The sequence below is a fragment of the Mauremys mutica genome, chromosome 25, assembly GCF_020497125.1.
Source record: "Mauremys mutica isolate MM-2020 ecotype Southern chromosome 25, ASM2049712v1, whole genome shotgun sequence".
In the NCBI taxonomy this organism is placed as follows: Eukaryota; Metazoa; Chordata; order Testudines; family Geoemydidae; genus Mauremys; species Mauremys mutica.
The window spans coordinates 14,735,942-14,760,111 of NC_059096.1; the positions used below are offsets into that span (position 1 = coordinate 14,735,942).

General features: G+C 45.4%; 1 protein-coding gene across 1 annotated transcript in view; it reads right to left on the reverse strand.

Moving 5' to 3' along the window:
• Window positions 1-2,116: 2,116 nt before the first annotated feature.
• The window catches only part of PSMD11 (proteasome 26S subunit, non-ATPase 11), a 30,251-nt gene continuing 8,197 nt past the window's right edge, over window positions 2,117-24,170 (reverse strand). Inside the window, exons 3-14 of the mRNA XM_044999655.1 lie at window positions 20,871-20,995; window positions 16,518-16,589; window positions 16,091-16,148; window positions 15,469-15,663; window positions 13,967-14,111; window positions 13,508-13,568; window positions 11,102-11,164; window positions 8,255-8,380; window positions 7,649-7,684; window positions 5,524-5,575; window positions 3,645-3,787; window positions 2,117-3,511 (exon numbers count right to left, since the gene is read on the reverse strand). Of these exons, the coding sequence (XP_044855590.1) occupies window positions 3,645-3,787; window positions 5,524-5,575; window positions 7,649-7,684; window positions 8,255-8,380; window positions 11,102-11,164; window positions 13,508-13,568; window positions 13,967-14,111; window positions 15,469-15,663; window positions 16,091-16,148; window positions 16,518-16,589; window positions 20,871-20,995 (1,076 nt within the window). The 3' untranslated portion in view covers window positions 2,117-3,511. The remainder of the gene's footprint in view (window positions 3,512-3,644; window positions 3,788-5,523; window positions 5,576-7,648; window positions 7,685-8,254; window positions 8,381-11,101; window positions 11,165-13,507; window positions 13,569-13,966; window positions 14,112-15,468; window positions 15,664-16,090; window positions 16,149-16,517; window positions 16,590-20,870; window positions 20,996-24,170) is intronic.

A 24,170-nucleotide genomic window follows, 5' to 3' on the forward strand; every position in this document is an offset into this window, starting at 1 on the left:
TCATCTAGCTCAGGGGTTCTCAAACTGGGGGTTGGGACCCCTCAGGGGGTCATGAGGTTATTATATAGGGGGTCATGAACCATCAACCTCCACCCCAAACCCTGCTTAGCCTCCAGCAGTTATAATGGTGTTAAATATACAAAAAAGTGTTTTTAATTTGGGGGGGGGGGTCGTCGCACTCAGAGGGTTGCTATGTGAAAGGGTCACCAGTACAAACATTTGAGAACTACTGGTTTACTCAGTCCTGCCATGCATGCAGGGGATGGGACGTCTTGAGGTCCCTTCCAGTCCTATGAGTTGATGGGGTGACTGGAATTGAATGCTGTAACCCAGGTGAGGGCAGACCATGGATTTTATAACACCTTAGTATTTCCTATTCCATTCTTTACACATCTAAATGACGTCTTTGATTGCCACGGCGCCCTGAGCAGAGGTGCCGCATCCTCTTGCATGAATGAATTTCTATTAGTAGGTTTAGTTTTCCAAAGACACCCCAGTTTGTGGGTTATATGCTTAAGAGCGCCCTGCAGCTAATCAAAACTACAATAATCCCAGGGGAAAAGCTTCATGCAACTGGCAGTGCAGTAGATGGCAGGTCACTGGGCTTTTTGGGAATTGCTTTAAGAGAACATTGCAATCTACAAACTCCTTTGGAAAGCCTGGAAATACAGATTCAAGGTTTCACTCAAAAAACCCACTGAAGCCTTGCAGATGAGGTGCAGTTATGCTAATGTCGTAGAACAGACCTGTGTGTGTGTAAAGTAAGAGTTGAGGCTGGTGGGACGACCTTCCACACGGAGAACTGTATTCTGCAAAGCAGGGACTCTAAAAACCGCATGGTAGGGAACCAACTCGGGCTGCCAGTTTTGATTGGATGTATTCCTGGAGGTTTCAGCACATGTCAATCTTTAATTAAAGATTCATCTTTAATGCTTGGAGACTCCAGGAAAACCTTCTAACTGAACAAAGCTCTTAGCCATCGCATCAGACTAAGTGAGCTAATATGATCCCTGGATGTGTAAGCAAGGAAATGTTAAGTATCAGAGGGGTAGCCATGTTTGCTGCTTTTACAGATCCAGACTAAGTCTTATGGCACCTTATAGACTAACAGACGTTTTGGAGCATGAGCTTTCGTGGGTTGCATCCAACGAAGTGGGTATTCACCCACGAAAGCTCATGCTCCAAAACGTCTGTTAGTCTATAAGGTGCCATAAGACACTTTGCTGCTTTTAAGGAAATATTAAGTAGGAATAGGGAGGTAGTATAAACTATGCATCACCAGAATGCTGTATCTAGTTCTGGGGACACCAATATCCTTTTTAAAGTGTGAAAATCGGAAAGGGTTCAGAAAAGCGCCATGAGAATGATTTGAAGTCCAGAACGCTTGCCTCAGTGAGAGACTTGGGAACCTCAAGCTATTTAGCTTATTCCAGAAAAGATTAAGAGATGATTTGATCACAGTCTAGAGACACATACATGAGAAGATTTGGCAGTAGAATACTCTTTAATCAAGCAGAGAAAGGCATAACAGGAGCCAACGATGGGAAGCTGAAATTCACACAAGACAGAAGAAGCAAATTTTTAACAATTAGGGTAAACAAAACAACTTACCTATGGATATGGTGGATCCATCATCAGTAGAAGTCTTTAAATAAAAGACTGGATGTCTCCTCCTAGAAGAGATGCTCTAGCTCAAGCAGATGTGATGGGCCTGATGCCAGTATTTCACCTGTAAATCCATGCTGTGTTATGCAGATCACATGAGATAACAAAGATCTCTCCTGGGCTTTAAAAAAGCCTGTGAACTGCATTACTGCGCTTTCCAAAGTTTGGCTCCATTTCTCTACAGCTGCAAGGTGTGGGAACATTTTCCAGGAAGGTTGAAAGGTCATAGTCAAACAATAAACAAAGTTATTTTGCTTTGCAGACCTGTGTGATGCTTCTTAAAACATGCTCTCTCAAGCTTTAATGTTCAGAAAGAAATAATATCCCATCACCTAACGTAGTGCACTTTGGATGGATATGCAGCTTGCTTTATAAGCTATACTCCCCTCGGCCAAAGAACACCACCAAATACGCATGTTCTCTGCCTCAACAGCTGAAGACAGGAGACAGGTTTTGAAAAAAAAATTACTTTATTGGAACTCATCTGAACATCAGATATACCTGGTGTTGGTTAGCAAGAACCGTTTGTACATTTGATATTGATGGTGCCAAAAACCCAAACAGTGACCGACTGGATGAGATGCAGAGTTTAAAAAAATACCAGAGAAAGTTAAAATATGTGGATAGAAAGCAGGAAAAGAAAAAAAAAATCAGCCAGTCTAAGATTTAGTGTGAAGGCAAAATCTCTCTTGGTAAAACAGAACCCTTTTATAAAATATAAATTTAGTAAGAAAACATGGAGAGGGAGAGAGAAAGGGAGACAAAGGGGAAGGAAAATAAAGATCAGCACGACAGAGATGCAGAAGCTTACACTGCCCAAATTGCATTAAAACCTTGCTAGTAATCTCACCATAAAATGAAACATGCTGGAATACACCATGCTCCACCTCCCATGTATATCACTTTGAAACAGTAACTAGCGAGTGCTACACAAGCTCATTCCAGAGGGGCCGATTTGTCTTACATCAGATGTTTAAGGAAATATACTATACAGCAGAGGTGAATAATGACAATCTGATCAGTGCCTATGCTAGCAGACTGCCTTCCCACTTGGACATTTGGCTCTCACGGAGAGGTGAGCACTCAGAGAACACCTGCTCACTTGTTCTTCCCAACACTGCGGGGGGACAGGGGGGTTCAAACATTTAGAGTCTAGACTATTTGAAAACAATAGCATGCAATACAGGCCTCCGGGGGAACCCTCTGCTGTTCCCTTTGTTAGAAGCAGGCCTAGATATAGACAGTTGCAGCCGTTACTTCTACCCTTTGAGCTGATCGAGCTCAGTGGCAATTCTGAAGTGGGTTCCCTATGTGTGGGCTTCTGGGAGTCAATATGGAGTTGCTTTGGGGGGGTATTAAAGGTGTTAAGATTTAAAAATAAACCAGCAGTCTGTACATAAGGGTTTTTTGGTTCAGTACAAATGGAATAAAACGTGGCTTCTTATACACGGTCAGTAAGTCTCCGATTCCAGAGTAGAGGGAAGAAATGGAACTGTTTCCTTGGCAGCCGGGTAGCTATTGAGGATAAAACCTTGCCCCTGCTGTACTCTCTCTGCCATCCCTCAGGAAGTGGAAAGCACATGTTTAGGTAGTGTAAGCCTTTTTCCTTTTATTTAGAATCCCTCTTTTTTTAAACAATATTTCCCCCCCGATACAAAGTTTGGCCAGTAAACGTTACATGGAAACTGGAACACGCATCGTATGGAATACAAGATGCACCGGATGAGGACGTTTAAAAACTTTCCGAGCGAAAAGTAGAACAAAGAAAAAAGTCTCCTAGCATTTTCCCAAAGGTTTCACTCTCCTGTCACACACACTCTCCAAATGACAGCTACCAAAGTCAACTCTGCAAGAGAAAAGAGCCACTGTCAATCAAGGGGAAGGAAGCAAAAAGCATAGGCACACGCTGTACCTAGGCTTAGGAGCCAAAAGAAATGACCCTGAGCAGTTGTGTGCTTCGGCTCCTCACACCCACTCACCTATGTTAACTTCTTGGCTTTGTTGTAGAGTGAATCCACTACTTTACTCATATTCTGAATAGTCTCAAGAGCAGCTTCGTACGTTTTGTCTACTGGCGGCTCGTCAAAGATAATCAGGACTCCCTCCCCTTGGTCGAGGATCCCTACAAACACAAAGCTCTGGTTACACAGCAGCGCACGTGTGAGCTAGACAGACTTCCGAGGGCATCTTCTGTCAGATCCAGCCATCAAGTCTCAGGTCGGACCTTGTGCCTATGCTGTGGTGGCCTCCAGGGTGTGGAATTCATTTCCACTGGCATTTATCCAGCCATCTCCCCATATTAAACATCCGGCCCTTGCCCCTCCAGCCAGGGTTTGTGACCACTGCTCCCCTAGCATCTCTCTCACCCCTAGAGCTACATAGTAGAGAAGGGTGGTTTTAGGGATCGGGGCGCGGTTCTACAACACAAAACAAGTGCTTCGGTGGAAACATTTTATTTATAAAAATGGTTTCCCTGCCTTCTGAGTTTTAGCTAAGCACATGCTAGAGAGAACAGTAAGTCTATCACAGTGTGTATGGAGGAAAGGTGTCAGGATTTCCTCTGACCCGGGCTTACCGGCACTATCCCAGCACCTGGCTAACCTGTTCTTTGCAACACAACATTGCAGGGGATGTGGAATAGGGGATCCAGAAGGCAGCACTTTGGAAACCCGCTTTGTGCGAGAGCAGCCTACCGGGGGGGGGGGAGTGTGGGGGGGGATCTTACTCAAGGGGATCTCCAACCCATCTCCAATTATCAGTCTAGCGAGCTGGATTCTCTGATGACGACGACTCCAGCAGCTGGGAGATTTACCTTTCATTTTCTATCCCTTTTGTATTTGGTTTCCGCTATGCTTTAATCATTCTCTAATCAACAGGGTTGTGCCACTGCCCTATCCCCCGTCCATTCTGCCCAGCTAAGCTAGCAGGACTGGCTTTCTGTGCTGGGCACTCAGGACAGGAGAACCTCTTTCCTGCTACCTCCCCCGAAGCTCCCATTGGCTGCGGTTTCCCATTCCCGGCCAATGGGAGCTGCAGGAGGCAATGCCTGCAGCCAAGGGCAGCGCAGAGAGCTCTCTGCCCCCGCCCCCCCAGGGGCCGCAGGGACGTGGTGCTGGCCACTTCTGGGAGCGGTGCGGGGCCAGGGCCGGCAGGGAGCCTGCCTTCGCCCCGCTGTCACCCCAGAGCCCCTCCAGGTAAGTGGGGCCGGGCCAGAGCCCACACCCCAACCCTCTGCCCTGAGCCCCCTGCCGCACCCCTCCTGCAGCCCCAACCCCCTGCCCTGAGCTCCCTCCCACACCCTGCACTCTCTCCCGCACCCCAAGCTCCTGTCCCAGCCCTACATTCATGGCCCTGCATACAATTTCCCCACCCAGATGTGGCCCTGGGACCAGAAAGTTTGTCCATCCCTGTACTAGGCACTAGCCCTCCAGCATGAGGTGGATGGAGGAGTGACCTTCAGCTCTTTGCCAGGAGTTGGCAAAGGAGTTCTGGTTTCAAGTGGAAGCCGTTACTGAGCATGCCGGGCACCAATGGAGCTCCCACTAGTCAGCTGGTGTTACAAGGTAAGTAAGAGGAAGGTGGGTCAGGACCTCCAGGATACATCACATAGCTCCCAAAATAGCAGATGCTCAGGACCTCCAGGATACAGCCCATAATCCTTTCAGTATTTTCCCATGTACCTCTATTTGCTTTCTAGGCCTGTCAGCATCATCTGGAGTTAGAGTGATAACACTCTAGGACACATGCTTAAGATTTGGAGAGAGAGCAGTTAAGAGAACATGCACAAGCTTCTTTCACTTGTTCATCTAAAAATGGAGTGGAAGGTGTGGAAAGATCCAACAGGGTGCAGAGACTCACCATGAAATTTCTTGTCCAGGATCATCTGTGACAGTTTCCTTTCCACATCAGCCTGAAATTGAAATAATCTCTTGAAGCTAACTGCAGAGCAGTGGATTTTACTCCCCTCAACCCACAGACCTGACAGGATATAAAGATCAATGTCTCCAAGCAACATTTCAGCATTTGTAATTGAATAGCTTTGCAAGCCAGATCTCACATACAGACTAGCTTGCAATTAGTCAATTTTAGGCAAAGCAGGATGTCAGAGCAACCACGACCAGGAACCACCTTTTAACGATCAGAGTTCCCGAGCGACCTATTGCCTTTTCGCGTCACAATCTTCATTTTGTACATCCTGGAATCGGCAGGGGATTTGGAGCATTCCTGCTTGACTCAGCAAGCATCTAGCTAGCTAAGCTTCACCATGCACCAGTCTTTGATGACCTGCTACAGCCAGCAAGTGGCCCATTGGGAGTCAGGCCCTTGTTCTCCACTCTCTGCTACGTTAGGAGAGGAACGTTTGTGCGCCCAGGGGCTGAGTTAGGAGCGCACCACTTGGAAATGAGGCTGTACGGTGGAAGCAACCACGTGGCCATGAGTAAGATGCTCTCCATCACCTGACATGGCAGCTCTGGGTTTGGAGCCGCTCTGACAGTCTGGGGCAAGGGCATTTCTGGGTGCTCCTGAGAGCAAGAGGAGAAGGTGCTGAGAGTCTCCCTTTAGGCACTGCGGGAAGCTGACAGAGTGGGGATCTGCACAGCCACTGTGCCAAGTTCAGCCCTGGTGAAACTCTAGCCAAGGGAGCAACTAGTTTGGCCCATTACCTTTTAAGAGCTTTTCAAGTCAAGTCAAGGACCGTTCGAGAAGGTTTGTTCATGGCAGTTATACCCTGGACTGCCATTTGCTGCCCACCTGGATTAAGAAGGGCTAAGATGGATTCAGTGAAGGGTTACTGAGCATGGAAAATTCTACAGCACTTTATAGGGAGGCTCCTTCAGACTCTTCAAACGTAGAAGAGTCAGCAAGTGGTGGGAGTGGCAGGGGCAGGACCTGGGGACAGGAGGAGGGTTTTGTAGGGAAGCTCATCTCTCTTGCCAAGCAAAACATACACTGCATAGGAACCCCTGCCCTGGGGGGGTGGGGTGGGGGTGACAGGGTGTACCAGGCCCTGAGGCCCCTTGCAGCCAATCAGAGCCCAGAAGGCGCAGATAAAAGCAGCTGCAGAGCCTGAGCAGGTCAGTTCCTGACTGGGGCCAAAGGCGCAAGGAAGGATGCTCCACTCTGGCCAAAGGGAGCTTGATGGGCTGCATTGCTTGAACCTGGGCACAGGAGGACCTGAGGACTCTTGCCCTAAGGTAACGGACAGAGGTGAAGAGGCCAGGTGGGAAGGGAACCAGGGAACGTAGCAGCAACCAAGTGAAGGAAGCAGTACATGGCTGCTACCTATAGGGTCCCTGGGTTGGGACCCAGAGTAGTGGGTGGGCCCAGGTTCCCTCACTGGCCACTGGGGAAGTGGTCTAAGCCCCGAGAAGGGGATAAGCCTCAATCAGAAGCCCAAGCAAAGGGCTGGAATTGAAAGAGCTCAGGGCTCTGGTAAGGGCAGGCAGACTGTCTGGTGAGCTCTTTGTTATGGGTGTCTGTCCCCCCCAGGACTGAACTGGAGAGATGACCTGGCTGGACAGCTGGGGCAGCGAGAATCAGTGAAGACAAAGTCTCCAGGAAGTAAGTCCTGGGGCAGTGCTCTATAACAGGGCAGGGAAGAACCTAAAGTTAGCCCAGAAGAGCCTGAGAACCAAGCCCAGAGACAGGGCTGCAGACACTACCATGGGTGCAACGACAGTCCTTGCTGGACCTCTGTTACCCCAGAAGGGGTTCATTCACATCTACTGACTCTGTGTGCTTGGCCGGTGGGCTGAGTTCTAGTGAGATCAGCAGCCTACAGAGGGCATCAGGAGAAAATGGAGTGGTGAGTGCACCCGTCACTGGAGGGATTTCCCAACAGTGGCATTTGCTCTAGTTGTTGTGGAGCTGTCCACGCCTGGAGGTTTAATGCACTGAGTTATTTCATGGTGGTCATTTGACCTCTCGGTTTCTTTGCCCTCTTTACTAAAAGCATCTCACAGATTTCTAGCAATGTTCTTACCTTTGAGAGCTTGATGAGGCTGGATATGTGTTCCATCTATAAAGGGAGAGAAAGACCAATACAGATACGGGAAGTCAAGCTTTAGTTTTGCTTTTACGACATAACAACAAGGTCTGGTTCTTTCTACGTGACAACTCAATACTCCAGCCATCTACCCCAGATGGGTTCCTTTGCTTCATCTCATTTAGACTTCAGACCACAATACAATCCTAATTGAAGGTGAACAGACCACAAACCGAACAGCTGAGTCATCATTTCACTGCTTCAGTCCTTATTCCAGCCTCACCCGTGCCTTGGAAGGCCCCTTAGAGCCAAACACTGTCAATCAAGGTGTTACAAACATGCCCATCTAAGCTTAATGAAAAAAGGAAAGAGCAGTTCTGAGGTCCCCCATCAGCCCTGTAACAGCCAGTCGTTTTGAGCTGATGACGACGACTTATGGACTCAAGTGCCAGTCCACCAAGTGGTCAGCAGAACTCATCTGAGTGAGTCAAGAGACTCCCTACCCCTGCAGATTACTTGGCCTAGCAGCCCCTGCTTGTGTCTAAGAAGCTCACACACCAAGGATGAGTGGGGAAAAGCTGCCGGAAGTAAAGAAACACTTACCTGTACTCTAGAAAAGGGTTCAATGACTCGGATCAGATTTTGTTCCAATAAGTTATCATAGAGTTTAGCCAAATGAGTGTTGATGATGGGGTCGTCCCTGAGCTCCACCTTATAATCTGTCAGAGCCTACAGGAGACATGTTGGGAACAAATCATTAGGCTGGGAGACGGTAGTGAAGACAGCCAAGTCCCCCCATCTGTCAGGGCAGACTATAGCCTCCCTTACCTCCAGCATGGTATCAGATGTTAGACTGCTACTACCCATTACCTTGGCCTGACGGTCAGTATCTGGCACCTCAGCCTAATGCTTTTCAAGCACCTTGTTGATTAGTACCTTTCTTCACATTCTTTATAATGATGTGACCCAGAGGCTTAGGTAAGCAAATGCATTTGTTCTCCTCTTTGAGGGGTTTGGCATAACAGGGTAGCTTCCTGTCCCTGCTTCTTCTCCCCTCAACTTGTTTTCTCTTCTTGAAGAATCTTTAAAAAAAGGCTTCAGCCCAGGCAGATCAATTTTTTTTAAAAAGCAATGGAAGTATCCAAACGGGAAATCATTTCAAACGAATGAAAATCTGGGCAGGCAGTGGATTTCTTCAGGCTTACAAGAAAGGAATATTTTATGCAGGAATGAGGAGGATGAAGAAAGGAAGGGGTATTAGCCACAGAATTTACTCCTGGGGGAATTCTGCCCCACTGTGCAAGCGCAAAATTAATGCCCCCTGCAGATTTTACTTTCTCCATGCAGAAAAATTGATTCATGCACCCCTCCCAGGCAGAAGGGGTGGGGGAAAGGGGATAAAAGAGAGAATATCTGGTTAGGGCATCAGGAGCAGCCGGGGGAGATGTAAATCACCACCTCGGGGGGCAGGGCTGGTGTGCAAACGAGACTCCCCCTCTCATGGTGCATCCGGACCTGGAGACACCCTGACCGGTAGCTCCTACTGTGCACCGGGCTCCCGCTGCAAGTCCCGGCCGGCTGGACAGGCGGGGGCAAGGAGACAACTTCCTCTTAACCTGCACAGGCCACTCCCAGGGCTGGGTCAGACCCACCCCCAGGAACCTCCCCCAGTTTCAGGAAACTCTGTACCCCCACCCTGCTTCCTGCCCCCATCACTCCCCAGCTGCAGGGGGAGGAGTCACTGTGCGGGGAACTGCTCCCCATCTTTCCAACCCCCCCACACCCAGACCTCCCCTGCTGAGCCACACACTCTGCATCTGGATCCCCCCTTGCACCCAGACTCCCCTGCCAACCCCCACTCTTGCAACCAGACCATCCCCTGCTGAGCCCCCCCCGCACTAAAACCCTCACCCTGTCAAGCCCCACCCCACCCCATCGAACCCAGACCCGCACCCCACTGAGCCACAACCAGCTACACTCAGCCCCCCGAATCCCATGGACCTCTTTGCTGAGTCCCCGGCACCCAGACCCCATGCTGAGCACCATCCCCTGCCAACCCCCAACTCAAAGCCCTCTGCTGAGCCCCAGCCACCTTTACCTGAATCACCTGCCCATTCCCCCCAACGAACCCTCTGATAAGGCCCTCTGCATCCAAATCTGCCTTCCCCCGCCACCACATCTGGACTCCCCACAGAGCCACCCACACCCAGACTGCCCCACACAGAACCCTCTCACCCCACACCTTCATCCCACACACACTAAGCCCCTCCACACCTGGATCCTGCCTGGCTAAGCCTGCTTGCCCCACCCCTGGATTGGGGGGCAGGGTTGGGCATGCAAGATTCTGTCCCTCTCGCTTACTGTGGAGCCATATAGATGTGCTAATATGCCTACTAAGGAATCTATTTGTCAAAAAAAATCCTGAATCTTTTTTGTTGTCTGTGTTATTCACATACTTGCTGACAGGTATTTTGAAATAAATTACCAAAATAATTGAAAATTGTGATTATATTGTGTTATTTTGACACATAAAATATGCAGAATTTTGCAGAGTTTTAAAACATTGTGCACAGAATTTTTAATTCTTAGCACAGAATTCCTTGAGGAGTAAAAAGTAGCCTTTTTAGAGTACTTGTGACTTGAGTCTGTAGGCTTCAGCCTAATCCCCGGTGAACACAAGTTCCCATTGTCCATAATTTAGTAGCTTGCTGGTCAGAAAAGACCAACTACATGAATAGGGGAGGGACAGCTCAGTGGTTTGAGCATTGGCCTGCTAAACCCAGGGTTGTGAGTTCAATCCTTGAGGGGGCCATTTGGGGATTGGTCCTGCTTTGAGCAGGGGCTTGGACTAGATACCTCCTGAGGTCCCTTCCAACTCTGAGATTCTATGAATAGCAGCAGGGTACCGAAGGTCACAGATAAGATGTACCCTCTCTTGGCTGGAGAAGGGGACAAGTTTACAGAGCAGCAGGACCACTGCTCTGTCCCTCAGCATAAGAATTTGCTCTGTGATAATTTGTCAAGTTTCACCTCTGTTGGTAAATTCTTGAGAATTTTGCATTATTCAGTGTTTCCAAATTTCCTCCCTTTTCATATTACTAGCAAATGGTTTGTTAAGAGTATTCAGGCTTCAAACTTCGTGTTGTTATGCAAATCATGTGATACTGAGCCAGAAGAGCACAAATGCTACAATCAACTAAGCAATTTAAAATGGTCTTTCAGTAAATATTCCAGCTTCAATTTTTCCCCACAAATTAGTGCTAGAACTAGACCACTTAATTGTTCACGGAAAGCAAATATGGTCAAAATGAAGTTAGTTTTCAACTCAAGCAAATGCCACAAGAACATTCTTTCTGCCATAGCTTGGCTCCATCATGAGCACTAAAACTTCCATCCTCTCGACACTTGAAACGCAACCTCTTCCCATCTGGAGTCTTCCTGCTCACTTACCTTTTCAAAGTCTGCCAGCGATCGATTCTTACTGGCCTGTGCCACACACTTTAGAGCTTCCGTCTGCAAAGAGAAAATGGAGCTAGTGTTAGTATTTGGAGGTGTCCAGAAAAATGTTATGCCAGCTGAATGGAGCACAGAGAAAGTTCTTAACTACAAAAAGGAGGAATGTTCCCTTTGCAACAAAGTCTCATGTCTGTTTAATTCCATATACACAGAACAAGAACATCAGCTGACCACAGAGGAAGGAAAAAACCCAACAGTTGCAGGTCACCTAGTATCACAACAGCTTCGTGCTAACAAAGGACTGGAGTTCTGTAATGTTTGAGAGCTGCAGCAAAAGGATGCGGTTCCTGCCTAGGTTGAACGCAGGGAGTAACTTCAGTTGCAGTTCTGCAACGTGCACATTTCAGTACTGCCTTCAGACGCTGCAAATTTAGGTATTTTTAGACAGTTAAATCACATTTCACACCTCAGTTACGCTGTCTCAGGTTGGTGGGGGGGAGCGGGGAGTGACATGGGCTGTATTACAGGAAGCACTTCTTGCATGAGAGAGAATTTTTTATGTCTCATCATCCTAGTAACTGTAGGGAAGGAGAACTGTAGACCGAAACAAGGACTGAAACATTCCCCTGCGTGTTAGAGTTGAGGATCAGTACTAATAAAGAGCTAAAATGGCTCTGGTAAAGATTTGCTAGGCCTGGCATATTGCAAGGATTCAGACTTTCAAATCACCCCATCATGATTAACAATGTGCTTTATTCCCTCCCAATCCCACTTAATTGAGAACATTTCAGCAGACTCTCCCAAACAAACGGATGGTTTATACTGTGGGGAAGCTGGAAACATTACTTTTCAAGTTAATCAGCATTATTCAGGCAGCATAGATGCATTAGAAAGGAAGTGTAGTCTAGTGGTTAGGGCACTGATTGGAAGTCAGGGGACATGGGGTCGTGTTCTCATATCTTCTGCTAACTTAGAGTGCAGCCTTGCGCAATTCATTTTCCCATCTATTAAATGGGGATAACATCCCCCTGTGAGGTCGGGAAGTAATATTTGAAGTGCTCAGATACCATGATTGTGTTTTGGGTTTTTTTGCGGGAGGGGTGGACGGGTGGAGAGACAACAAATAGGAGTATCCAGCAGTATCTTATGCAATGGAACATGGAGCAGCCCAATACACTAGCTGGGTAGGAAAGACCAGGGTTTATTTAGAAATATGGTACAGACAAGACACTGTTCATTCATCCTCTCTGAAACGGGTACTTCATCTTCTCAATCATCAGTGCTTACCACAATCCTCTTATTAGCTAGCCCTCATCATCCCCTGGGCTTTAGCAGATGTGGAAACGGAGCCAGAACAGTTAGTTACATGATTCATGAAGACCACAGAGGGTGGGTGTCAATGGTTAAGCCTGGATCAGACTTTAGGACTTCCTGGCTTAGTCCCATGTTCGGCCTACACCTCATTAAAAGCAGAAGCTGGTTTGTTACTGCGGGATCACTCCTGTGTACCATGGATGGATTAGTTATTTTAAGACTAAGCCAGAGCCCTGGCGAACACTTGCTTTGAAGAAAGGGCCTCCATATTTAAAGAATTACATGGAAATTGCAAACTGTTTCATTTCAGTAGAAAAATCCTGTTTGTTCTAAGATGTTAGCTGCTCAGCTTCGCCTTATACTCTTCTGGATCTCTCAAGAACTGCTCAGCTCTCTGAATGAAGAGGGATTTTCAAAGTGAGCTAAGACAAGCAAAAGCATTACACAATTCAGCTGTACATGCTGGGCCCAAGCCTGCAAGATGCTACATCAATGTGCTGAGTGCACTCAGCTTCTATTACAGGATCAGGCCTACCAGCACCCACACCAGCATTTAACAATACAGGGGAAAGCAGTGAAGAGACTAACACAGTAAGTGAATTAACAAAGGGCCAGAGCCTCAGCTGAAGTAGGGAGAGAGACAATCCTAGATTTTAAGGTCAGAAGGGACCACCATGATCATCTAGTCCGACCCCCTGCACAACGCAGGCCACAGAATCCCATCCATCCGCTCCTGCATCAAACCTGTGTCTGAGCCACTGAAGTCCTCAAATCGTGGTTTAAAGACTTCAAGGTGCAGAGAATCCTCCAGCAAGTGACCCGTGCCCCATGCTGCAGAGGAAGGTGAAAAACCCCTAGGGCCTCTGCCAATCTGCCCCGGAGGAAAATTCCTTCCCGACCCCAAATATGGTGATCAGCTAAATCCTGAGCATGTGGGCAAGACTCACCAGCCAGAACCCAGGAAAGAATTCTCTGTAGTAACTCAGATCCCACCCCAGCTAACATCTCATCACAGACCATTGGGCACATTTACCGCTAATAGTCAAACACCAATTAATGAAGGAAAGCTGAGAGAGTTTTCTATACCTGTCTTCCTGCATACCGCAGAGCAAGCTTCCCACTCACTAATGCCTGCACATCCTCTGGGCTGGAGAGAAAAGGGAAGGAAAAGAGCATTTACTCAACAAGTGTCACTGTGCTTCTAAATACAGGTATTAACAGTTACCTTTTCCAACTGAGCCTCAAACTTCCTGACTCTCACATGCCTCCACATAAGTGCTCATCAAAATCATCTCGCTCAGCTTTTCCATTATAAAACTAAAATGTCTTGGACTTAATTTCTAATGAGAACCTGGGCATTCCCAGGAGACACGAGATTACAAGGCTCAAATATTAAAGAAATAGAAGCTCTGGTTTTAAAAAAAAAAAAAGCAGCACTGGCTGAGTGTGGTTGCTTCAGTTGTGTGGTTAGCTATGAGACTGGAATAGGCAATTCCTCTCCTGTTCCAATGTAAGTGTTCTTCCCACAACCTATGTGCCACCTACGTGTTGAGCATGATTTTGCACAGCAACATGTATTTCAATGCAGTGATGGCTTTTGGGCTGTCAATTGAATCATATCCCTCAAATGCCTCATAAAAATAGGAATAGGCTGTTTTCCAGTCCTTTTCTTCTGCTGCGTGGATAATACCTGTTGAGAGAGGGAAAAACAGGCAGAAATCAAACTCAGTTCTGCATTCAACTGGAGGCAGATGAAAGTGTGGCTGCCTAACACTGCATGTCGCACTTTACTGCAAGGGATACTTTTCCTTTAAACTCACTCATTCCTGAAATCCTCTAAACCCTAGTTCTCTCTTCCACGTTGAGTAAAACAGATCGAGAGCAAACTCAGAAAAACCTGCACAAAAGCTGTGGCTCTAGCAAGATAAAACAAGCAATGAAGTGCTGAAACATATGTTGCACCTCCTCTGTCTGTCTAGACAATGTCTACAGAACTAGCTTCTCCAAATGATACACATCAGAAAAGTTATGGGACCACTGGAACTGCAGGCTGAAGGCATCTTCCCACGCTCATCAGTACCAATGGCTTCATCAGTTTTGCCTGGTCAGACAGAGGTTCCAAGCAACTGAACTGCTGCATGAATTTACCACCAGATTGAACTAGGGAAATCTGCAGCTGCAACAAATAGCAGCAGAGCTAGTGCTTACACTGTTGCCAACCTGTGAGATTTTAGTCTGAGTCTCATGGTATTCTGTGTTTTACTTAAAGTTCCAGCTCCTGACATCAAGTGAGTACATGACATTCTAACCTTTCATTTAAAGACTTTCTAGGCCTTACGGCTGCAGAGGAAAGCTTGAAAATATGACCCAAGTGCACCCAGGAGGCTTAAGTGCCAGAAGGCAAAGAAAAACCCTAAAATTTATTTTTAAAATCTAATGATTTTTAAACCACTCATTTTGGGGTTTGATGTGTATGCAGAAACATCACAGCAATGAAAGTGGTTTAAGAAAGCATGAGTCTCCACGTACAAACTGAGGCGATCAGAGGGTTGAGGAATAGTTATCTAGATCAGTTGTGAGCACCTCAAATGTTTGCAAACTGGATCACATTGACAGCATTTCAATTCTTAGAATCATAGAATATCAGGGTTGGAAGGGACCTCGGGAGGTCATCTAGTCTCATCCCCTGCTCAAAGCAGGACCAATTCCCAACTAAATCATCCCAGCCAGGGCTTTGTCAAGCCTGACCTTAAAAACCTCTAAGGAAAGAGGTTCCACCACCTCCCTAGGGAACCCATTCCAGTGCTTCACCACCCTCCTAGTGAAAAAGTTTTTCCAAATATCCATCCTAAACCTCCCCCACTGCAACTTGAGACCGTTATTCCTTGTTCTGTCATCTGCTACCACAGAGAACAGTCTAGATCCATCCTCTTTGGAACCCCCTTTCAGGTAGTGGTAACATGAAGTACCACATCGGTCACTTCGGACAGAGAAGCCATATTACAGTCCACTGATGCTGGACCTCCCCTTCTCTTGAAGGGCTTTACCTGACTGCATGTCCAGTGCTGCCTGCAGTTTGGGTGGGCAGTAGATTGCATTGGCTGTAGTTCGTGCAGAGGTTAAAGCTGCTCTTGCTTTTGGCAGATTGCTCAGGGCATGGTATGTCTTGCTTTCTAATAGCTGCACTTCAACCAAGAGAGCCTTGTCATCCATCTTTTTCAACTCCCGCAGGAGCTGAGATCCTGGCAAGAGACATGAACAGCAGCATTTGTAACTTGCTCCAAACAGTTCTTTGGTCAGTGGGAGCAAATCAAGATCACTGTGGACAACAGCTCCTTCCCCAAAGTAATGCTGCTTTTCAGACATGCATTCAGTGCCTGGAAGAGCCTACGGTGCTCATGCCCACGTTGTGTGATTCTAAGAAAAAAACTGAAGGACGGGAAGTATAACAGTTCAGTCTGGATCCAGAGTACAGTAGTCTTGGATCAAAGTGGGATATGAAAGAACTAGGGACAGGAGACCAGTTATTAAGATGGAAGATTTGATACAGCACTGAGAATGTAACGTCTTTGGGTCCCTACTAGACTGGTCAAAGTGTCCTCGTACATAATACAACTCATCATTTTTAATTTGGAAGCAGTGAACTATTGCCACCTGGTGGCAACTTACCTAGCTGTAATGCCTCTTGGTATCTCTTTGTATCGAAGTACAAAGACACCAGCCTTGCCTGGAGAAGAGAAAAAGAATTGCTGTGAGGAAAGTCAGAGAAAGGCAACAGATTTTGCAAAATGAAACTTGGTATTCTCATTAATTTGCACTTATTGGCTATGTTAGTGTTCTGCTTTGGACTGTCTAATTCCAAATGCTGTCTGGAAGCTCTGCTGGATCTAAACACAACTGGGGAAATACTCTCCCACCAAGAATAATCTGTCCAAGTTGCCCCAGAAAGGGCAACAAATCTTAGAATAATCATGTTGCCCTGTCATGTGCGCAGATCTGGGGAACATAAAAAAAAGCTCTCGGCATTTACAAACACTGAATACAGTCAAGTGGAAAATACAACCGCATACTTTGCATCCACACACACACATCATACCTCTAGAGCCTGGCGTAGGAAAGTCCTCTTTTCTGATTTGGCCCATTCAATACACTCTAAGCACAGGTCAACCTTAGGGGGAACAAAAAGAAATTTTTAAACCCTCTTATTCCATTCTCTTTATTACAGGAAGATCACCCAACCTCAACAACTCAATCACTGTTCTATACACTGCAGTGACAAGCAAAATAAAATGAAAAAAAGCTGGTGCTGATTCTTACCATATAGGTCCAAAGGCCTGTGCTAAATACCAAGTTATCTGCTATAGACTAATACTAACCTTACTGAAATGAGGCGCGGGTGTAAGTCAATTACCTCAGAGGCAGAGATTTCACAACACAGTCAATTATGACATACATATCCTGTATGTTTCAATCAGCCTTGACCTTGGGATCATATATAGCCAAAACATAGCCTCACATTAGGTACAACTTAATGCACATCCCACCTCAAGTGTGTCAACCTTGTGTGACTTCTGTAAAATGAGGACTGTAGCAGGAACCAAGCAGAAGGCATGAATTTATCATAGAATATCAAGGTTGGAAGGGACCTCAGGAGGTCATCTAGTCCAACCCCCTGCTCAAAGTGGGACCAATTCCCAACTAAATCATCCCAACCAGGGTGTCAAGCTTGATCTTAAAAACCTCTAAGGAAGGAGATTCCACCACCTCCCTAGGTAATTCATTCCACTGCTTCACCACTCTCCTTGTGAAAAAGTTTTTCCTAATATCCAACCTAAACCTCCCCAATGCAACTTGAGACCATTACTCCTTGTTGTCATCTGCTACCACGGAGAACAGTCTAGAATAGATCCATCCTCTTTGGAACCCCCTTTCAGGTAGTTGAAAGCAGCTATTAAATCCCCCCTCATTCTTCTCCTCTGCAGACTAAATAATCCCAGTTCCCTCAGCCTCTCCTCATAAATCATGTGCTCCAGCCCCCTAATAATTTTTGTTGCCCTCCACTGAACTCTCCAATTTTTCCACATCCTTCTTGTAGTGTGGGGCCCAAAACTGGACACAGTACTCCAGATGAGGCCTCACCAATGCCAAATGGAGGGGAATGATCACGTCCCTTGATCTGCTAGTAATGCTCCTACTTATATACCCCAAAATGCCATTAGCCTTCTTGGCAACAAGGGCACACTGTTGACTCATATTCAGCTTCTCGTCCACTGTAAGCCGTAGGTCTTTTTCTGCAGAACTGCTGCCAAGCCATTCGGTCCCTAGTCTGTAGCAGTGCATGGGATTCTTCCGTCCTAAGTGCAGGACTCTGCACTTGTCCTTGTTGAACCTCATCAGATTTATTTTGGCCCAATCCTCTAATTTGTCTAGATGTTATAACCTCATGGGAATGTTGAGATAAAAGGGCTACGTTTAGAATATAAACTACTTATTATCACTAATTTACCTCGTGTCATGACTGCTAATCACTGTCTGCTACTGTATATTACATGTATTTAAAAAACCCAGAGGATAAGCAAGAGTTTCTCTCTAGCATAAGCCTGTTGTAGCCGCAACAGAACTACACCTAGGGTGACCAGATGTCCTGATTTTATAGGGACAGTCCCGATTTTGGAGTCTTTCTGATATAGGCTCCTATTACCCCCCACCCCCTGCCCGATTTTTCACATTTGCTGTCTGGTCACCTTAACTACACCACAAGTGAAATGTGACATTTTCACTCTACTGCAATAGTGGAGGTTTCTCCTAGTGAGAGCAAAATGCACCTGTTCCCACAGGTAAGCCCACTGCTGCAAAAGGCAAAGTTGAGGTGTTTTTCCTTTAAAATCATTATTTTAGACTAACTATATTGATTCAAACAAAATTTGAGGACACAAAATAACAGCCAGACAACTGCCGAGGCATCCGAAGAAGTGGGTATTCACCCACGAAAGCTCATGCTGCAAAACGTCTGTTAGTCTATAAGGTGCCACAGGATTCTTTGCTGCTGCAACTGCGGAGGTGTCATCCTGTCTGTAAGACAAATGAAGAGGAACTCCCCATGGTCTGTGTTGCCACAGACGGAGCAGAAAATTAAGCATCTAGAGCTTATGGTTATGAAGAAAATCCCAAGTGTTAACATATCTTCCTGGCTCCAATGCTATTACTGTTGCTCCTAGTTCTCTCAAAATGGAGACTAAAGGAGGGCAGAAGCCACCTCAGCAGGCAAGAGGCTCTGGCACATGAGAAAGCAAGCTCTCTCTTCCAACAGCCCAGTTTAATCATACACAGCGAGAGCCAGCGGCTGAGACAAAGGATGGTGCCCCTGAGCAGTATCCAAGATTAGCAATCCCTGCCTTTCGTAGCAATTGGAATCTGGGTCACTGGGTTTCTCACTGAGGCGTTGCCACAGGCCATTGCTAGTAGTACCCCAAATTATATGGGCCTCTGGCTTGTAGAAGTCTGAAGGTTTTCAATCCCTTAGTTATGAGTTACCCAATCCCAGAGGAGGATAAAGTATCAGAACCAGAACTTCAACTCCAGAATCACTCCCCCCCCCCCAAGAATCCCTGCCAAATAGCTCTGGAGCAGCAACGCAGCTACCATATTCCATCAGAGAGGTGGTAGTGTTTCTGTAGTTCTGAAATGATCTCTACAGTACACTAATAAAACACTTCAAAATTCTCTGCACTTCTACAGCTCCTTCCATCCAAGAGTACTTCATAAACATTAAACCTTTCAACATCTCTATTTCAGAGATAAAGGAGGCAGAGAAATGACATTTTGTCAGTCACACAAATATGTAGAGGGGCTGGGAATAGAATCTAGATTTCTTGACTCCCTGTCCTGATCTCTAAGATGACTATGCAACTGGCATCATAGGGTTTCATTTCTCTCTTCTTCCCTATCAAGCATATTTTGCTTATAAATACTTTTCTAACGGCTAATCATACAAACTCTACCATCCTGGGGTCAAACAGTGTGGGTCTTCTGGCTTGCAAAGAATCACCAATAAAATACTTTTACTGTTGGAGTCCCAGTGGTATTCGTCCCTGTACAAAGCTATTTTGTGGCTTGCCTCCCGACAGTGCTTAACCTCCAGGCTTGGCAGTTCATAGCCCCGGCACCTCTGGGCTTGCTGCATCAATTATGAAAGTAAAAAAAAAAAAATTTGCTTGAGCAATTGCCGATGCCCTGGCACCTCTTTCATTACAAATTAAGCACTGGCTCCCGAGTATGTCTGGAGCTGAATATTTTGACTGAACTGGGTGATGTCTCCCAGGCATTACTCGGAGATGCTGCTACGGTACTGTGCTAGCTTAATCAGCAGGGCGATGTCTGCCTCTCACTGTGTCCTCCTTTCTGGACTTATTTCTCCATCTATTTGAACATGTGTACTAGGCTTTCCATAAAAGCTGCTCAGATTTTTCCCAGTCCCCCGCATCCTCACTTCCTACCCCACACTAGAGAAAGCGTCAGCTATACCAAAATCTACAGTCACCCAGTTTGAGGATACTCATAAGCTGGTTGCACACACATCCTAAAACAGCCTGAATTAGCCACTCTGCCCAAGAAACCCAGCCTGGGGAGCTAAAACAAATGGGATGAAACTTAACCAAAGGCTTAATTTAGACTGAATGTTGTGAAACCTTTCCTACTGGTGAGATCTATTTGGCTGAGGTAGTCTCCTCAGGCAAAAGATGAAAGCTACATTAAATAGAGACTGACTATGCTTGATGGAGTCATCCATGGAAACAAAGGCAGGACTCCTGGGCTCCATTCCTTGCTCTGCCACTGTGGGCAAAATCACTGTGCCTCAATTGAGCAATCTGAAGTATGGAGAAATACTTGCCTGAAAGAGGTGTTGCACTATGGGGTTCGAGATCATATGCTGAAAGATGTAAGTAATATACACCAAGCTCCATCCACCTTCTTAAAACTTTTATAAAACCCAATTGTTCTATGAGCCATTCCAGCCTTAAGGCACTCACCACTCTGGTCATGTGTTGTGACATATTGCGCCTACAGACTGAGCTCTTTGGAGCAGGTATGTTGCATCTCATGAAGCATTCTGCACCCTGATCACACTATATAAATGTACAGTTTTAGTAATTTTAGTAGCAAGCAACATGATTCTCAGAAGTTTAGATAGTCCAAGCTAAGAATTACTTCATTCCTAGCATATTGAAGCTTCTAGAAAATCCAGTAATTTCTTTCAGTTTACATAATGATGCATGAATTAGATTTAGAGTAGCCAATATTTTATTACTGGAATATAAGCAGATGCATTACATAGTGAGCACGTCTTGTGACAATACAAATGATTCTTCACTGTACAGCAGAACAAATCAGATAGTAGTGCTGTCAGCCTTTGAGGAATGAGCTCCTGTCTAAATTCAAGGGGTCTCACCTCCTGTCCTGTAGCTGCCTCCATATCAAGGAACAGATCAAGGAGAGATCGGACTAAACGGGCTGCCTTTGCTTTACTGATGGAATTCAGGAACGGTCGAACATACTTCAGAAGTCCTCCAAGTTCTGTATTCAGGACAAATGAGCCATGAAAGAACAACATTTGGGTATTCAAACAAGATGACACACAACAGTCTAACGTTATATTGCAATCTGGGTACTCGCTAGGTCTACACACAGCAATATTTATTATACCAATGCTTGAAAAACAGTATAGCCTTCCTGTAAGTCAGTGGTAAATGATTCCCAAGGAGGAGTGTATAGTAGTTAACTAGAGACTGGAAGCCAAGACTTATGGGTTCTATTACTGGCTCTGACGCAGACTGATTATGGGACCTCTGGCAAACCTCTCAATTTGCCTATTTATAAAAGCATATAACAATACTTACCTCAAGTGTGTTTTAAGGCTCTTAATATTTGAAAAGTGCTTTGAGATTTTTGGAAAAGAGGGGCAATGGAGTTTGTAATGCAAGTGTTTTCTTTGTCTGCTCTTGTTTAATATTTTAATGTACCCTCCCTCACCCACCTTCACAAAAGACCGGTCAGATTCACAACATAATATACATTCAGCAGGAAGAATAGTTATGAACATGAAATTCTGCATACATTTTCTTTCTATCATGTGCATTGTTTTAGATCTTAACTTATTTGCCAGTAAACTCATTTTCTGCTCTGCTTATTAGTTTATCTTAATTTACACTTATGTAGTGCATCTCAACTTAGTGTAGTGAAGCCCCAACAGATATGGGCTATAAATACAGATCACTTAATCCTACACTATGATGGAATGTGGCAACAAGAGCATTCAATGTTGCACACACCACATCAGTTTAGGAAAGGAAGAGGAGGAGGATTTAGGAAGGCAGAGCCATTAGAATTTTGCCAGGACTCAGAGTTAACAGCTCTGCTCTTGTAATAATCACAATGGGATCTAGAGTGACCAGTTGTCCTGGTGTCTGATTACGTTCCAGCAGCACAGCACCCCCTAGCAGAATGCTAAGGCATTGGCTCAACACTCAAGGAAGTGTGTCCTTATTTCCTGCACAATTTTAACTCCCCCATCAGGTACTGACCACACCCAATCTGACAGGACGACAGTACAAAATGGCACAGCTATAGACTATCAATAGTACACTACGATTGCACAATTTGTTTAAGATACCAGATAATCACTTTACAATTCTTACTTTAAACCAAAAAGGAGAAAACTGAAATCCAAGAATTGGATAAAGGTTCTTTTTTTCAATCTCTTTATTGAAATTACTATACAAAGTGCATTAAGTTCTTGTTGCTTCCCATACATTTCAGTTTTTTTGGGAGTCCAATAAAGATAGTCAAGAGAAAATATTCTTTCATAGAATCATAGAATGTGAGGGTTGGAAGGGACCTCAGGAGGTCAGCTAGTTTAATACTGTATGTATTACTATATTGTGTTATTGCATAAAAATTCTCCCAGCTCTATAAGAACGTGTAGATTGTTTCCTCATACTTTTGGAGGAGTTCACATTTGTTTATTTTTAAACCCTTAATCAATAATTACATCACAAATGAGATTACCATATTGAATTCTATCCCACTTGGTAAAGGTGGTGTGTTACCATTTCCATGCATGGGAAGCAGATCATTTTCTCACAAATGAAACCTATTAATCTTAAGTGTCCCTTCAAGTTCAATGCAGGCTCTTTTGTATCTTGTAATAATACTTGGACACAACAAGTCATGAGTATGTTCACAACGCACTGCTAGGACTGACATGGGGAGCATGACAAAGCAGCAGTTAATCTCATAATCCCAGCCTGCCTGAGATCACTTTGTTCAAGATCCTTCCAATTTAGGAATTATTACTGACTGAATTTCTCCTATGTTTGAATCTACAGTGACCAGGAATTTTCATTAGTGTCGTGGCCTTTTCATAAAACAAATAATGTTATTGCTACTTCACAGGCCAGCAGTGGAAGTGACAAGAGATTACAGCTTTAACAGACCATGATTTTGGTGGCATTCATTCTTAAAACACTGGGATAGCTCAATGGTTTGAGCATTGGCCTGCTAAACCCAGGGTTGTGAGTTCAATCCTTGAGGGGGGCCATTTGGGGATTGGTCCTGCTTTAAGCAGGGGGTTGGACTAGATGATCTCCTGAGGTCCCTTCCAACCCTAATAATCTATGATTCCACTGAAAGCTCCTAAACTTTATACGCCCCCTAAGAGAGGTAAAAGTACTTGTCATTATAGGGAGAAGGCAAAGACATCTCTTCAATGGCTTGTCTCATAACGAATGCAACCCATCACGACAGCAACAAGCTGACAATGGCCTTTTCTCCCAGTGCCACAACAAATAAGAAGTTTGCCAGATATAGAATAAAACCTCTAACATAATCTTCCCTCTTGCAGTTCAAAGGGCTGCCTCTGGATCTGCCCGTTGGATTTAGGAGGAGGGAGCACATAGGCTGAAGTGACACCTCAGATGCAATGATGGCATGAAGACACTAGTGTTTTCCCACTGAACATATCGGGCAAGGCTCATTTCCCTCCAGACATGATCCTGCCTGCTTAGCTTTGGGTCATATGACTAAGTTAGCTAATAATTTCTTGTCTTCTTAAACCCCCTCCCCTCCCTTCAAAATCCATCAGTTTCTCAAGTAACACAAGGCACTATCTCATCTCCTGGGCACAATGCCTCTGCAGCATCCCCTGCTGGCCAGGACCAACTCAAACCTAGGTCTTCTGCATAAAGATGCAGAATGCTAATAGGCCAAAATTCCTAAAAAACCAGGATTTTCAGGTTAAACATAAATATTGCACCTGATTTAAACAGCCTTGCCCAACCCCACCTGGTAATTCACCAAGTTTTATTTCACTAGAGATCTGATGCAAATGGAGGCCTAAAATGTTGAGTCACTGGGAGCATGACAGTAAATCCAGACGTGTTACTAACTTGTGGCTGAGGGATTATAAATTCATACCAAGAAGCTGCGAATTCAACAGAAATGTCTTTCCCCTTGGAATTACTGCTAACTATTTGTAGTACTTGTTAAGTAAGTGCAGTGTTGGTAAGGAGGGAGTGACTGACAGCCCTAGACAACTGAACAGCAGCCATGAAGTATTAAGTCTGCTGCTCCGTGATGGGAAAAAGGCAAACACACATTACAGAGCCATTCACCAAATCCCTGACCTGAGGGAACAATGACAATCCTATGGCGATGAGCAACAGTATAAGATTGGATTGACGAAGGGGTAAGT